This window comes from Stegodyphus dumicola, chromosome 3 (genome assembly GCF_044657685.1).
Source record: "Stegodyphus dumicola isolate Sdum_Otavi_A_Nest chromosome 3, ASM4465768v1".
Lineage (NCBI taxonomy): Eukaryota > Metazoa > Arthropoda > Arachnida > Araneae > Eresidae > Stegodyphus > Stegodyphus dumicola.
This window is the reverse complement of record NC_140770.1, coordinates 261,055,104-261,070,993: the sequence shown is the minus strand read 5'-3', so window position 1 is coordinate 261,070,993 and position 15,890 is coordinate 261,055,104. Positions and strand designations below refer to the sequence as shown.

Below are 15,890 nucleotides of genomic sequence, written 5' to 3'. Positions count from 1 at the left end.
TTCAAATGAACTTGTAACATCGCGCTTCGAGCAATAATTCAGCAATAGTTTAATATTGGTATGGGTGATTTTAATGCGTGTTATACCTGCTTGAAAGCCACGTTGTTATTTTGAATTACTAGCGACTTTACTCTGTGGTGTTAAATGCTTCTAACCAGTCTTGTTTCTACCGGCTCTTCGCGTCAGAGCCTTCCTGCGCGTCAGATTATCTTGTGAGCTGTTAGGCTAATTTAATTACATTTTATTTTAACATTATCTGCTTAAGTTAAGCCAAAAGTGTTGGCTTTATGTAAGCCTAAGTAGAGCCATCATTTTAAATGTATGTGGTTGAATGAAGGTTATTTTACACCCTTCTTCTCTTGTGTTAATATCTGAGAATAATTCCTCATAGTGTCTTTTTACAGCTCATTAGTTTTTGCTACCTAAAAGTACCCTACAACTTCTTTGTTGTGTTTTTGATATTTAACAGATTTTATCGCTTTATGTGAACAATAAGGCAACTAAAAATTAAGTTATATTTTACATAATTTCTTTATATTTAAACAAATTAATTACTTTATCGTGGAATATGTTTAGCCTATCAAGTTCGTATACCAAGAATTGTTTTACAAACGCTATCTGTTCCTTTCTTTTGAAGTTCTTTAAAAAAATGTAGGTTCGTCTTACACACGAGTTTGTGTTACATTTAGGCAAATACGTTAGTTTAACAGTAAAATTGCCACTTTTTCGATTTTTTGAAATTGGAGAACATACATTTGATTGCAATTGAAATCCGGTAGTTTTAGATTTTGCTTATTGGTACACATGAGAGACAACAGAAAAAAAGTTCCGATCAAGCATACGGTTGATTTTTATAGTGCAATTTTTAAAGAAAAACATGAATTGTTCTAGCAATAAAATTCTTTGAATATGTCCTCCTTGTGAAAACACAATTTACTTGAACATATTTTACATTACTTTCTAATGGTAAGAATCACTTTTTGTAATTCCGTTGATTTCATGATGTGAATGGAAAAATTTTCTTTTACTCTCTGAATAAATAGCAGACTTGTCTCTAAGGAAATGGTTTGAGATTTAAGCGAATATTGGATAAAAATTACCTCCGTTTATTAGCTCAATATTCAATTTATTGTCTTCTTTAGAAGTACAGACACAGGGAATGATAATTTTTATTTTTGAGAAGATACGAACACGCAGAAATATGTCCTATGAGAATTGGGTTCGTTTCTAGTGCCCAGGAATCTCAGAGATTGAATGACTGGTTTCTGTATTATGTCGTCATAGTTTCGCAATGTATGATTTCTGGGAAATAAATGCTGCACTCCCATGTATTGTTTCTTCTTCTTGCAAGTGATGGAATTCACAGAATGTAGCTGTGATATTTTTTCTTACTGTACCTAGTAGGTTAAGAAAAAATATCACAAATATAAAATCAAATAATATATTTTATTTTATATTAAAGAGATGATAGCTACGTTTGAAATGAAAATCTAAGAAAGAATAAAATTTTTGAAGAAATAAAATCTGTATTCTGGAATGTAAATATATTGAAATTCTAACTTTTTATTCACTCCTGGTTCAGTTTTTCTGCCAGAGTAATCTGCTGTGCTATAAAGGTGTTTTATAGTTCTCTAATTGAACTACTGCGCTGAAATCTGAGCAGTAAGACATCTACTAAAAGTTTTAATTAAACTGAGAGATTCTGAAAGTAGTTTTCTAGCATTCATTCGCTTCTTTAACTTTTTGAATGTTTCCGAAGTTCTTTTATTCATTATATATGAAAACAAGTATCGTAGTCCATATTCATAAGGCATTTGGAATGAAGATACTCTTTTGCAATAAATGGAAGTATTATATTCAAATTTATAATTTTATTCTTAAAACGTTCAAAGAGAAATGTTGTATTGCAGTTCTGTTTGAAGTGGGTAACGATAAATACTTTGTCATCTTCGAAGTAACCTTCGAATCACATACATCTGCCTCATCACGTCTTGGAAGCATTTGTAAATTTCCTATTTTATATGTATAATAGAGTTATGGTTTTCAACAGGTTGAATGACTGAGAACGTTCATTCCGTAGAACCGTCATAATTAGTAAGAACGACGAGTAAGCTCTCGAAAAATCAAGAAACTAACGTGGAGACGAACAGCAATTTTGTCTTGATTAAAGAAACTTGAATGAATTTCAAGCTCAAATTTGAATTTCCTGTTCAAAGCTCTTTATTCAAATGCGGCATCACATCATATAATCGAAAATATGCTTCAATTATATTTGCTTTATGCCCCAAGGACGGTATAGTGGTTAAGGGAGCCGACCGCGATACCAAAGGGCCCAGTGGATAAAGCATGGTTGTAACTGTCAGTCCCTTCATGGGAGGCAAAAGTGGCCCACCTATAGGAGCTTCCATAATAAAATGACCACTATTTCTGGCCTTAGTCGTGGCCAAGCCTAAGTCGGCTGAGGGCCCGCCATTGGTTAAAAAAAAATGTTTGCTTTGCAATTGGAACTAGTCTGTCCAGGATAATATCACATCCTGTATTTCTTCTATAGAGCATTTACCAACATCCTCTAATTTACTAATTCAATTATTGCAAGTTTTATGCACGTGGCATGAATTAAACGTTTTGAATACTGGAATGAGACACTTGTCTAAGTACTTTTTTTACCTGTGGTTGAAAAGGTGTATGTGCTTAGCTATGTACAATAGAATTAAGTAGTCGTTTCTGGTACTATCCACTGCTCTCCGTAGCGATCGTTCCATTATAACGACTCGTGAAAACTCTTTCATAAATAATGAGGAATTAAAATTCATATAAAATCTATACTCATTACGACAAAAACTAGTTATAATGTTCATTTTCCTTATGACAAAATGTGGAAAGAGCAAATGTCAACTGTATTTATGTATACTCTCCCATTCATGCAATATGAAATTTTTATACATAACAAAACATGCACATAATTTTGTAACTGGATTTGATTATATTTTGAATTTTTCTTGATCTGTATCCCACCTGAACAGTTTAATCAATGCGTTTCAGAATATTCAATGTGACGAATTTAATATATTCTTGCGACTATTTTTATGAGTCAATTACAGAAGTAAATAAGAGTCGTTCTCAATTTTTTAAGATTTTTAGTTCACTTTTCTTTTTCAAACGAACAGCGTTATCCTGGACATTCATTTTCTTTCTTCAAGTTTCAATTCTTCTAAAATTGGAATTTTCAAAATACCTAAAGTATCATAATATATTTTTTAAATATGTTTAGATCTGTTACTTTAAATTCAACACAGTAAAAGGTAACCGTTGAAAAATTAATCTGAATGGTTTTGTTAAATAAATTCTCTATAAAATTCAGACTTTTAAACATTTTTTGTTATTTCTTTGACAGGTAATGTCATTTCATTGCTTCATGTAAACAATAAATTAATTCCGAAAATAAGCCATGTGTACCTTGCAGTCTTGTTCCAGTGTTGAGAGAATATCATTCTAAGTTTCCTATTAACTTAACATGTTGAGCAATAATTGCAACTAGTTCATTTGTAATCGTAAATGAAACCAAGTGTACACTTCCAGAGACAAATCAAATATAACATTATAACATATAAAAAATCAACCATATATTCTTGAGGGAAAAATAATATAACAGAAAGTGAAACAAATTACGTTTATACGATTATTGGAGAAAGAAATTGGTAAATATTTCATTTTCTGAGACTCTTATTTAATTTCCCGTTTCTATTCTAAAAGAATTTATTGATTTTATATAGTCGTCGTTCCCCTCGTAAAATCTACGTTCAAATAGGAAACCTTTAAAAAATTCGTTATGGAGGAGTTTAATTAGTCTGAGCTTTAATGTAATTTCTTAAAACGGAAGTTATTGTAAGATCTACAATTTATATTAAAGAATGACAAATCAAAATCATTAATGTCGGCAGCATGATATTTCCTAGAAGAGTTTGACAGCGCTTTCTGAGCATTAGTCTATTTTGTTTCCCTATAAGTTGAATTTTAATTTATCAACTTCGGAAAACTGGTTTACCTTCGTAAATATTTAAAGCCGAACCAAGATTTGTTTTGGATGTGTGAAATTTTATTACACATTCAATTGAGTATTTGCTTTGGATAACCCACAAGCTGCGTAATTTTCGTTTGTGTTATATTTTTAGCTTTTGTCAACGGTTAATTTTAAATTTCGTTAACCGTTTGTTTAACCGTGAGGTTAATTTTAAATTAACTTTAACTTTTGTTTAACCGTTATATTTTGAATATTATTTAGCCATGTTAATAAATAGGTTTTACTTTCTTACTACGTAGACTCTGTGTTACCGAGGATTGCACTTAGGAGGTTGACAGAACTATAAATACTCTGATTGCCTTTATAATAATAGTAGGTTTAACAGTTTAAGGTTAACAGGAAGTGTCTAGTGGGGTCAAACATGAATATGAATTTATATCTGAAGATAATACTAACTATAGCTTTGCCCTCACGAAATTGCTGATTGATATTATACGAATCCTAGTTTGCAGCCTAAAACATTGAGCAGAAAACAACGCAAGGAGAAAACGCCGTGGTGGAAAACATCGTGGGAGAAAACATCGCAAAGAGAAAACATCGCAGTTATAAAATATCGTGGAAAAAATAAAACGGTTCAAAAACTTCATAGTTTAAAAACATCGTCGTCGAAAATACCGAATTAAAAAATAAAGTTTCTACAAAAATCATAGCATGAGGATAACACCGCATACATGCGTTTTTTCAAATCGTATAGTGACATATCGTGAAACTGACTTTCGTCATAACTAACAAATCGAGCTAAAAAATAACTGCACGCCTTACATGAACATTTTAACGACTCTAAATAAAAAATAAGAAAAAAAAATAATAAACGGAAACAATATGCAATTTTCATTAAAACAGTATCAGATTAACAAATGTGAAAGAAAATAATTTAATCATTAATTAAGCAATTTTTATAGAAGTAACCTCTGTTATTTATCTGTCTTTTTCTAAGCATTTTAAATTGTATTTTTCATGAAAAATTATCAGTTAAACTTTATAAAAAAGCTTAATTTATTAATTACCTTCGTTAATTAACTATATAAATTTAAAATTCTATTAAGCTTTCATATTCTATTAAGCTTTTTTAAGACTTAATATGTTGGTTCAGGAAAAACAAGGAACGTGTTTCTAAAGATATTATGGGTATTACTAGATTCTCATATAATGGAAAACTTAAAATAAGGAAAGTAGAAAAAAATGTCAAAATGAATTCCTATTAGTATTAGAAAGACATTTTTAAATCTCTTTTTAAAGACAAAAAACCATCTCTTTATCCAAACAATCTTCACTTCGTTAAGTTCCATCAGGAGAAGGCTCCAAGCCATGCCTCTAAATCTACTGCTCTGTTTTTTTGAAAAACTGCGAAATGAAACTGGAATTGAAGCTTTTCTCTTTAAATGTATCCCATCCAAGTATCCTGATGTGTCTCCTATGGATTGGTGTGCATTTGGACTTTTAAAATAAGTTCTTTATAAGCGGTGTCCCGAAACATTGGATTTACTCTGGAAGATTGTGAAGGAGGAGTGGAATAATATCAACCTTGATGTTTTAAGACAAGAACTTTTATCTTGGAAATCAAGATACAACATGATAGTTCAATAGAAGGGATATCAAACTTAACATATTAGAAAATAAAATTCTAAAGTTTGTTTATATATTAATCTTTGAAAAATCGTCACAGAAATGTGTAAAAATCCTCTGTATTCTTATTTTGGTATACGGATGTTTGAATTTATCTCTCATTTCTGTATATTATACAAAAAAACACAACAGCCCAGCCGGAGGAGAAAACCCAACCAACAAGTGAAGTTCTTCCGGTAAAACTCAAGTATAATCTACTGTTTTTCTGAACTACTCACAGATATCTGCAATTAATCGTGCTATTTACCACGAAAGCAACTTGGAAGGTTTTGCTTTGAACATCTACTAAACTTAAACACAAGAGGACTTCAATTCACCGTTTCTCAGGTGGAAGAACACTCTGAGCGACATGACCACTTTTAACCTATCATGAAATTTCTGCCATTTTGTATAAATTAACTTGTAATTAAAAACATTTTGTCTTCTTATATCTTTAATGGGCCTTATTAATTTTATGATCTTAATAGACAAATACAGCTGTTAATCATTGAGTTCAAGAGTTCCATGTAGTGGAAAAAAATGGTACAAATTTAGTAGTGATTCTTTTATGGTTCATATCAAATGTTCCTTTTCTTAATTTATATTTCGTTCCCTTCTATTATTTTAATTATTTCCGATAAAGCTGCTTTCTTCCCTTTGGGGTAATTTCTAAACTGTCAGTCGATTTCTTGCACTTAGTTAAATTTTCTTAGTGGAGCTGAGATTACGTGTTACTTACACCTCACCAGAAATCATAGAAATATGCTTAAATAAATTTGATTGTTTGCCTAAGAAACAGAAAGGTTTATTTTGAGTTACACAAAAAAATCATTTTTTCGTTTAAATGTACAATATTAATGTTTAAAGAAATATTTTTTTCTGTAATGAATTTGTTCTCATTAAAAAAGTATTTTTAGATCCTTCAATTTTGATTTGGATAATGGCATTCATAATATTTTGCATTCTAATACGAAACTTTTGAATTTCCAATTAATTAATTAGTTATTTTTAACATTATCTCCTTTTCTTTTCATAAATTTATTTATTTAGTATTAACAATCACTGATAAATGTTGATGAGGATGAAAGAAAAAAGATTATTTAAAACCGTTTACAAGTAACTGCACAATGAAGTTTATGCAATGTAAATTACGACTTTATATTAATTAAAACTAAATAAAGCCAAATGTATAATATTGAAGAATCTGAAAAAAATTCTCTGAAATAAATACGATTTAAGTACAATTTGCAACTATTTTACATCTGAGTCATTTGTTGTAAAGTCTTTTCAGGTTACATTTTCAAGCTCAAATAACTGCGAAAGATATAAATATATAATCTTACTAGATTTTTCTTCAGAAAAAAAGAGATTAAATAATATTACACTTTCTAATATATTATTTTTATCAAAATTTCAGCTACCTATTATATTCAGTTTCTTACATAGTAGAGTTCTTCAAAATTCTCAATGGAACGTGCAATTAAATAGTGTAAGAATAACGTTTTCTTTACGGTTGATTGTCAACTCACTGATTTACTGTTCTTTTGATTATGAATTGCAGATTCATTCACAGAACGTGATGATTCAGCAGTACCAAGAACAGAAATTAGTTTGGTTTAGTTGAATATGTCAAAAAAAATCTGATGCACACACCATATGACTTCCTTGTACGGAATATTAAATTATATGCATTTTTTCTTGCATTTCATTTAAACTTATTGGATTGAATTAAATCTACTTCACCGACAGCGCATAAACCACAATAGAATAAATGCATTATTTAAAATTCACTCAGTATTTGTTTACCATAGCGACATTCTGGCGCTAGAACAGTATTATATTTCGTTCATATTATAACTTTCCTTTCCTTTTCCCACTATTGCCGTGTGTAGCTTGCAGATAGCAAGCTGTATACCGGCTGTCATGAATTAATAAGTACATGGCAGGTATAGCAAATGCATGAGTGTGTCCGGAGGACAGGATGCAAAGTGTCATATTATAACTCATAATGCACAAAATTTATATCATTTAAAGAACAGAATAATCTAACCGTTGCCACATGTTCTATTCAAATACTATAATAAAGCTAGAATGATCTATAAAAGAAAACAAAACAAAACAAAAACAAACAAAACAAAAAAGAAACAGTTTTTCACAGAAGATTGAGTATTTCTCATTCAATTAATTCAGTTCTCACTTCGCGAGAAGGCAAAAATACATAAAAACTCAAAATATCTATATTAAAAATTACGAAGTAAATCTTAAACGCTTACTTCCTTGAAAAAATTTCAGAAAAGATTAAGCATGATTTAAATAATAAATGAAGGCGTTATCTTTGTTGTTGCGAAGCTAAGTTTCTCTAGATTGGCAACAAATCCACTAGTCTCCTGTTTCAAATGTAAACATGAATGGCCGCCATTAAAAAAGGCTTAGCGGCAATTAAACAACTTTAAAATTGTTGATAATTCTAAAAATATTGCACACAGATTTAGTAAGGGCATAAAAACCTTAACCGGAAGATTAAAAACAACATAATTCATTCAATTTTAAAGCAAAAAATGTACAATTTACAAACATATAAGAGTAAAGAAACTGAGATCACTAAGCCTAGTAACAGAGTAGATATATATATAAATATATTTATATACGTTTGGCGCGGCTGATTGCAACCAAAATACGAGGTGCACATCTACATGTTATAGCAGTCCTATATACAAAATTTCAACGTTCTGAGGCTACTCGTTTTTGAGTTATGCGAGATACGTACGTACGTACGCACGTACGTACATACGTTCGTACAGAAGCCACAAAAATTCTCTTCAGAATTCATTTTAAAGCATTTTATAATTTTTTTGGAGGAAAAGAGTCTTTTATTCTGTCCTTACGTAGAGATGTCACGCAAAAACATCGTTAAATTGCATTCGATAGCGGTCAAAATGGATATTTTCGTTGAAATATACTGCCTGAAACTTTTCGCGATTACAATACTTCCTTTTTACTTCGCACAAGGAAGTACAGAATTAAAGCTATCTTCCTAAGTGAGGATGCCTTCGTCTAGGACTATTTAAGGAAAACTGGCTCATATATACTTTACACATGGAAAAACACAAAAAAAAAAAAAAAAAAAAAAAAAAGTTCATGCAGACATCCCGTTTGCGTGGAATGAAACCCAGGTCGGAACTACCACTGTTCAGCGATTTTATTACTCGGCGGTTGGTGAGCCATAAAGGAAAAATCTCAACAGCTCAATAGCATAGAAAACTACAGCAAATATTTTGCTGTGTCTGCTGTTTATTCTTTCCATTAGTCTGCGCAGTGATAATCGGATAGCATTATCAGTCAATGGAATTTAACATCGCAGTAGTACTTAGTGAGAGGTAATCTGTAAGGAAAACAAAATTTAGGGAGAAGAATTAATCATAGAGACTTTCATCACGCGTTAACTAAATTCATCTGTCATTAGATAATCACGCATTAGCTTTCATCAATTTTCATCATGCATTGGCGAACTCACTAAATTCATGCAGTCTCTCTTGCAGTACATGAGCACGTATATTATATTATAAGAAACGTAATTAATCGCCAAGCAAGATAAGTATTTTTTTTTCTTTATTACAAGTTTGACTTTGGTTTTCCTCATTGCACCATTACGTCGTAATGGAAGACAAGGTTAAGATTGCAAAAGGTAGAGCGAAAGCTGCTCTTACCAGAATTTCAAATTTCATTAATGAGGAAAAGCAATTATTCGAAAAAAACGGTTTGATGAATAAACTTCAAAAAATTGAAAGCATTTATTCTGATTTTGACAAGACAGACGCAGAACTTCGCTGGAAAGTTATGAAACCAAAGCTAAACTACAACAAGAACTTGAGAAATTAAATGTTACTGTTAATATGCAAGTTACTACTCATGTTAATGAACGTCAAATACCAGTTTATAGTGCTGAAAATGCTGCTAATAATTTTAAATTACCGAGAATAAATATGCAGTCTTTCAATGGTAATTACAGCAACTAGATGTTCTTCAAGGACTTGTATGTATCATTAGTGCATAGCAATGAAAATTTAAGCAATATTCAAAAATTTCAATATCTAAAGGGTTTATTAACTGATGAATCGGCTTCTATTATTAAACATATTCCCATTTCAGAAAATAGTTATATGGAAACCTGGGGAAAATTATTATCTAGGTATGATAAGAAAAAACAAATTGTCACATCACTAATCAAAACTTTCATGGATCAATCTGGTGCGTTCAATGCAAACGCAATTAATTTGCGAAAAATTGCCGATACATCTTATGAGATTATCAGAGGTTTAAAATCTATTGATCCAAAAGCTAATGAAAGGGATGTCTGGCTAATTTATATTTTATTACAGAAGGTTGACAACGAAACATGTAAGCAATGGTCTGAGTTTTCAGCGAAAGTGGAATTTCCTACTTTTTAAATGTTTATTCAATTTATAAATGATAGATGTTTCTCTTTAGAAATTTTCCACGAAAAAGAAAGGGAAAAAACTCAACCTAGTGTTAAAAGATTTTCTGTTAACAAAAGTATCAAATGTATGTGTAATCAGATCATTTTCTTTTCAAATGCCCCAAATTTAAAGCACTAACTGTCAAAGAAAGAAATCAATTTGTTAGGAAAAATAATCTTTCTTTAAATTGTCTTTCTAGTCAGCACAAAAAGTCTGAATATATGTCTCAACATCGTTGTCATTATTGCCAGTTACTGCATCATAGTACTCCGTGTGAAAATCAATTAAAAAGTTATTCCACATCTGCGTCTCTTTATGAGAGCAATTTTCAGTCAGAACAGTAAAGAAAGAATCCAACCGCGAATGAAATACCAGACATTGCGTCTACGAATGAAAACAAAAACGAAACTGTTATTCAAAATAATAGAGTTCAAACAACTTTTGGCTTATTGCCGAATGCGTATGTAAATGTAATTGATTCGATGAGTCAAAAACGTTATATTAGAATGCTTTGTGATAGTGGTTCCGAATCAACATTATTATCTGAATCTTGTATTAATTTATTGGGATTTAAAAGAAAAAATGCGCCTTTTCCTGTCAAGGGTTTAGCTGAGTCAGAAGTCGCAGTTACAAAAGGTTGCGTTGAAATTGAGTTGATGTCAATCCATAATACATCAGTGAGAATGCCAATTAAGGCATTTGTATTAGATAAACTAACTGCTGCGCTTCCAAGCCAAAAAATAAATGAGAAAGACTTTTCGCATTTAAAAAATGTAAAGTTAGCTGATCCATATTTTCACATTCCGGATAAGATAGATATTATTCTAGGATCTGACTACTTGTTTTCTATTTTACTTTCTGGACAAATAACTTGTTCTCAGAGGGGTTTAATTGCTCAAAACTCAGTTTTTGGTTTCCTCATATCCGGAAAACTACCGGAATCTCAAACGAAATCAAATTCACTTTCAAATTTGCATATTTATGAAATAAATATTGATAGCGAATTGGGAGTTAGAAGAAGTACCAAATTCAACTGACACTATATTCTCACCTGAAGAACAATTTGTTGAAACGCATTTTCAGTAAAATTACTCAAATTATTCAGATGGTCGGTTTTGTTGTGAAGTTGCCATTTTTAAAATCTAAATCTGAATTAGGTAATTCAAAAAAGCCAATACAAGGATTTTATGCATGAATATGAAAATTTAGGTCATATGGAATTGGTCACACAAAACTTTTTAAATAGATTTCAGAATGAGCAATATTTCCTTCCCCATCATGCAGTGATCAAGCTATCTAGTACAACTACCAAATTAAGAATCGTTTTCGACGCTTCATGTAAAACTTCCAAAGGTAAATCATTGAATTCAATCTAGGCTGTTGGTCCTAAATTGCAACGAGACATTTTCGAAATTTTACTTAATTTTCGATTTCCGGAAATAGTCTTTTCAGCTGATATAGAGATAATGTACCGTCAAGTTTTAGTGTCCGATAAGGATCGGAACTACCAATAAATTCTTTGGAGGTTTAATCTTAACGAAGAATTACGCACATACAAGTTAAACACCGTAACATATGGTTTAGCTCCAGCTTCTTACCTAGCCACTAGGTGCATTAAGCAAATTGCACTAGATTATTCACAAAATATTGCTGTTTCTCATACTTTAGTACACGATGTATACATGGAGGATTAGCTATCGGGTTCAAGTACCGATAGTGATGCAATATCACTTTGTAAGGAAATTACCAATATTTTACAAACGCACGGTTTCCACCTACGAAAGTGGAATTCTAATTCAAATGCATTTTTTGCGGAATTTCAAGAACATTGTTCACCGGACACTAATTTAGAAAGAATTCCTAATGATAAGGAAAGCACGAAAGTCTTTGGATTTTTTTGGAACTCTTCAACAGACACATTCACTTTCAAATCCGCACTTACACTCACCGCACCGCTGACAAAAAGACACATTTTGTCCCAATCGGCAAGCATTTTCGATCCATTAGGATTAATTTCACCATGTACTATCGTATTGAAAACTTTTTATCAAAAGCTCTGGCTTACGAAAGGGGACTGGGATTCTCCTATTCCACAAAGTCTTGCACGGCATTTGCGACGCTTCAACACTTGCTTACGCTGCTGCAATATATTGCAAACAAATACACGGAAATGAAATAAAGGTTTCTCTCTTAGTCTCTAAAACAAAAGTCGCACCTATCAAACAAGTATCTGTTCCTAAATTGAAACTATGCAGTGCTCAGTTGCTTTCAAAGTTATATCGTGCAGTCATGAACACTCTCAAAAAATATAAGTTTGATGTTTACGCTTGGACTGACTCCAAAGTCGTACTTTCCTGGCTTTCCGCGCATCCCCGTAAATGGAAGACTTTTGTAGCAAACCGGACGTCTCAAATAATCGAAGTACTTCCAACAAAATACTAGAGGCATGTCCCTTCCAAAGAGAACCCTGCAGATATCGCTTCGTGTGGTATTGATCCCAAATGTCTTCCTAATTGCAACTTGTGGTGGAATGGCCCAAGTTGGCTTTTTTTGGAGTCTCACTGGCCGAAAGAGGAATCCGCTTCCAAAGAAATCAAGGATTTAATTAAAGCTAAACAAAGATCTGATCCTATATTTTCATTAAGTGAATTATATAGTGATTTATTTGAAAAATATTCATCATTTTCTAAGATTATACGCATTTTAGCACATTGTTTAAGATTCATCAATAAGTGCAAAATCAATAACAAATGTCAAACACTTATAACTGATTCTTTTTCTCCACTCACTTACACGGAAAGTAGAAATGCAGAAATAATCATAATTCGGTGGGTTCAGAAAGATTATTTTAATGAAGACTTAAAATGCATTAAAAATCAAAGATCGTTGCCTAAGAAAAGTCAGCTACACTCCCTCCATCCGTTTATAGATGAAAAGTCTTTTACGGGTGGGAGAGCGTTTACTTTAATCAAAAGCACCCAGTAATTCTACCTGCTTAACACAAGATAAGTGAGCTCATCGTAAAAGAAAAGCATGTGACCTATTTACATGCTGATGCGTCATTACTGTCCCACATTATCAAACAATCATATTGGATCATAGGTGGAAAAAAGCTCATTAATAAAATGCTTCAAATTTAAAGCATCCAGCGCATCCCAGCTTATGGGTGATCTATTTAAGCATCGTGTAACACTCGAGAGGCCTTTCTTCAACTGCGGAGTGGACTATGCCGGTCCTATTTCAATCAAATTCAACAAGGGTCGTGGAGCAAAATCAACCAAGGGTTACATTGCTCTATTTATTTGTCTCGCTACTAAGGCACTACATATCGATGCAGTCAGCGATTTAACCGCTGATGCATTTTTAGCTGCTTTGCGTTGCTTCAGTGCTAGACGAGGAGCTCCAAGTCACATTTACAGCGACAATGCAACAAACTTCGTTGGGGCTAATCGAAAGCTCAGCGAAATACAGCGATTGTGGGATTCACTTTCTAAGAACGAAGCCATTGCTCATCATTTATCTCAAGCATCAATAGAATGGCACTTTATACCTCCAGCATCTCCTCATTTCCGGAGGCATTTGCGATTCCACAATTAAATCAACCAAATATCACTGCAAAAGAGTAATCGGTGAAACTCTACTTACTTTCGAAGAATTGACAACTCTATTGGCTCAGATAGAAGCCATTTAAATTCTCGTCCTTTATGTAGTGTAAACAATACTGACATTGATTGCATTAATATTCTCACTCCTTCACATTTTTTTACAGGAGACGTGATCCTATCCCCTCCTGAACTATCTCTTATTAGTCCTGCCAATATACGGAATAGGTGGGATCTCCTTCAAAAGATGCGGAAGGAGTTCTGCAAATCATGGACCAAAGCATATCTATCTTCTTTTCAAACCAGAAAGAAATGGAAGGACTTTCAGCCGAATATGAAAATTGAAGACTTTGTCCTATTACTAGATGATGGTCATCTTCCAAGTTCTTCGCCACTAGGACAAGTGGTCAAACTTCATGGTGCAGACGGACTGGTTCGTGTGGCCACGGTTAAAAATAAAAGCTCTATTTTTTAAAAGAAACATTCTTAAATTAGCTCCTTTGCCCATATATCAGGACTAATGCTTGATAGGGCGGGAGTATGTTCCGGTGCACCGGAACAGAACAACTCAATCTGACTCTTTCGCATTTGGAACTGTGCCAAAGAACATTGAATTCAGTTGAACAGTCAGACTCAGAGGAGCACATTCGCAAGGCAGTTGGAATGCTGTCTATTTTTCATAATTTTTGTTCTGTTCTCGTTTCTATAAGTTTTATATGTCATTTTCTTGTTTATACTTGTATCGTGCAATTATTTAATATAAGTTTTGTGTTTAAAAAAGAGGACCTGTAACGAATTCATTCACATTACATCGCAACAATTCCTTAATACCTAAAGACGGCAAAGAAGGCTATCCAATATTTTTCTTCTATCAATACAAAGGAATAATGTGCTAGTACTTATCAACCTATTTCGGGCACCATTGGAAGAGAAGAAAAAAAATGGGATTAGAATTTTTAGCAAATTTATTATTTATTATTGCCTTTATCTGAGGTCACCCCGGGGAGGCGGTCAACGTAGAGAACTCTACAGAGCTACTGCGTAGGGTCTGTAACTAGGCAGTCTCGGCCACGGGGTAAACAAATTACGAACCTAGTGGTTCTGGAGGTCCCGGAAAGTTCACGTATTAGCCGGCTTCTGGGCCTGGCACGTCCTAGAGCAGATGGCTCTAGTAGCTCGGGTAGCGCCCCGGACTTGCTGGGTAATGTCCCTTTGTGACGGGCAGCCCGAGCGACTGGCAGGTAGAAAATCATAGAGTAGGATCAGTGTCGTATAAGAAATGCGTCCCTCTCTCCAAGGTGCCAGGGCAGGCGTTGAACCCCTGTGCCTGGTTCTGCCGACTATAAGCTTCATTCAGACGGGGGAGTAAAGGGTATAAGTAGTTAAAGCCGAGTTCCGTTGCCAAGGCAACCAGTCTGCGCTACGTCACAAAATCTGGTTTACTGCTCGTGGCATAGGGTTCAAAGTTTTCAATTTTACGCCGAGTTTGGGATAAGCGTCGACCTATCAGAGCGAAGCTAAAGCGTTCTACAGAAAATTTTGCTGTCATAAAACAAGCAGAGCGAACGCGGGAAATGAATCGAGCAGGAGAACAGCGCGGGAAAGTTGTAGACACATCCACACATGCGCAAATTTAGCTTTCACCCCGTTCTCGCAAGTGTGGATGGAATTCCCGCCTTTTATGTCCTTTTGACTACGCCTTACGCCGCCGTACGAATTTGTCACTTCTCTTTTTCAGATCAAATCAGTCTACTATTCAAAATTTCATTAAAATTTTACAAAATATGTAGTAAATAATAAAAAAATTTATGATGTCTTTCTAAGAATGTGTTGAATATTTTTAATTACCGTATTTTTCGCCGTATAAGACGCACTTTTTCTCCCCAAAATCAGGGTGAAAAAAGTTCCTGCGTCTTATACGGCAAATACAAAAGCCCACCATGGCCCTCCGCTGCTCCTCCACCTCTGCATAGATACCGTACCGCAGGAATACTCGGCAACTCCGTTCCCTTCCACCTCTTGGCGCCGTCTGAGACCAGGAAGCCCCGCTCTGCCTCGCACTGTATTTAGACGGTCTCTGCCTCGCGCTGCGATTGGCTGAGCGAAGAGGCGCGTGCCTTCGCT

At 33.5% G+C, this 15,890-nt stretch overlaps 1 protein-coding gene across 1 annotated transcript in view; it reads left to right on the top strand.

Moving 5' to 3' along the window:
• Positions 1-15,534, top strand: part of LOC146998329 (uncharacterized) — a 353,123-nt gene extending 337,589 nt beyond the window's left edge. The window contains exon 3 of the mRNA XM_085814077.1: positions 13,934-15,534. Within this exon, the coding sequence (XP_085670203.1) occupies positions 13,934-14,241 (308 nt within the window). The 3' untranslated portion in view covers positions 14,242-15,534. The remainder of the gene's footprint in view (positions 1-13,933) is intronic.
• The last annotated feature ends 356 nt before the right edge of the window (positions 15,535-15,890 follow it).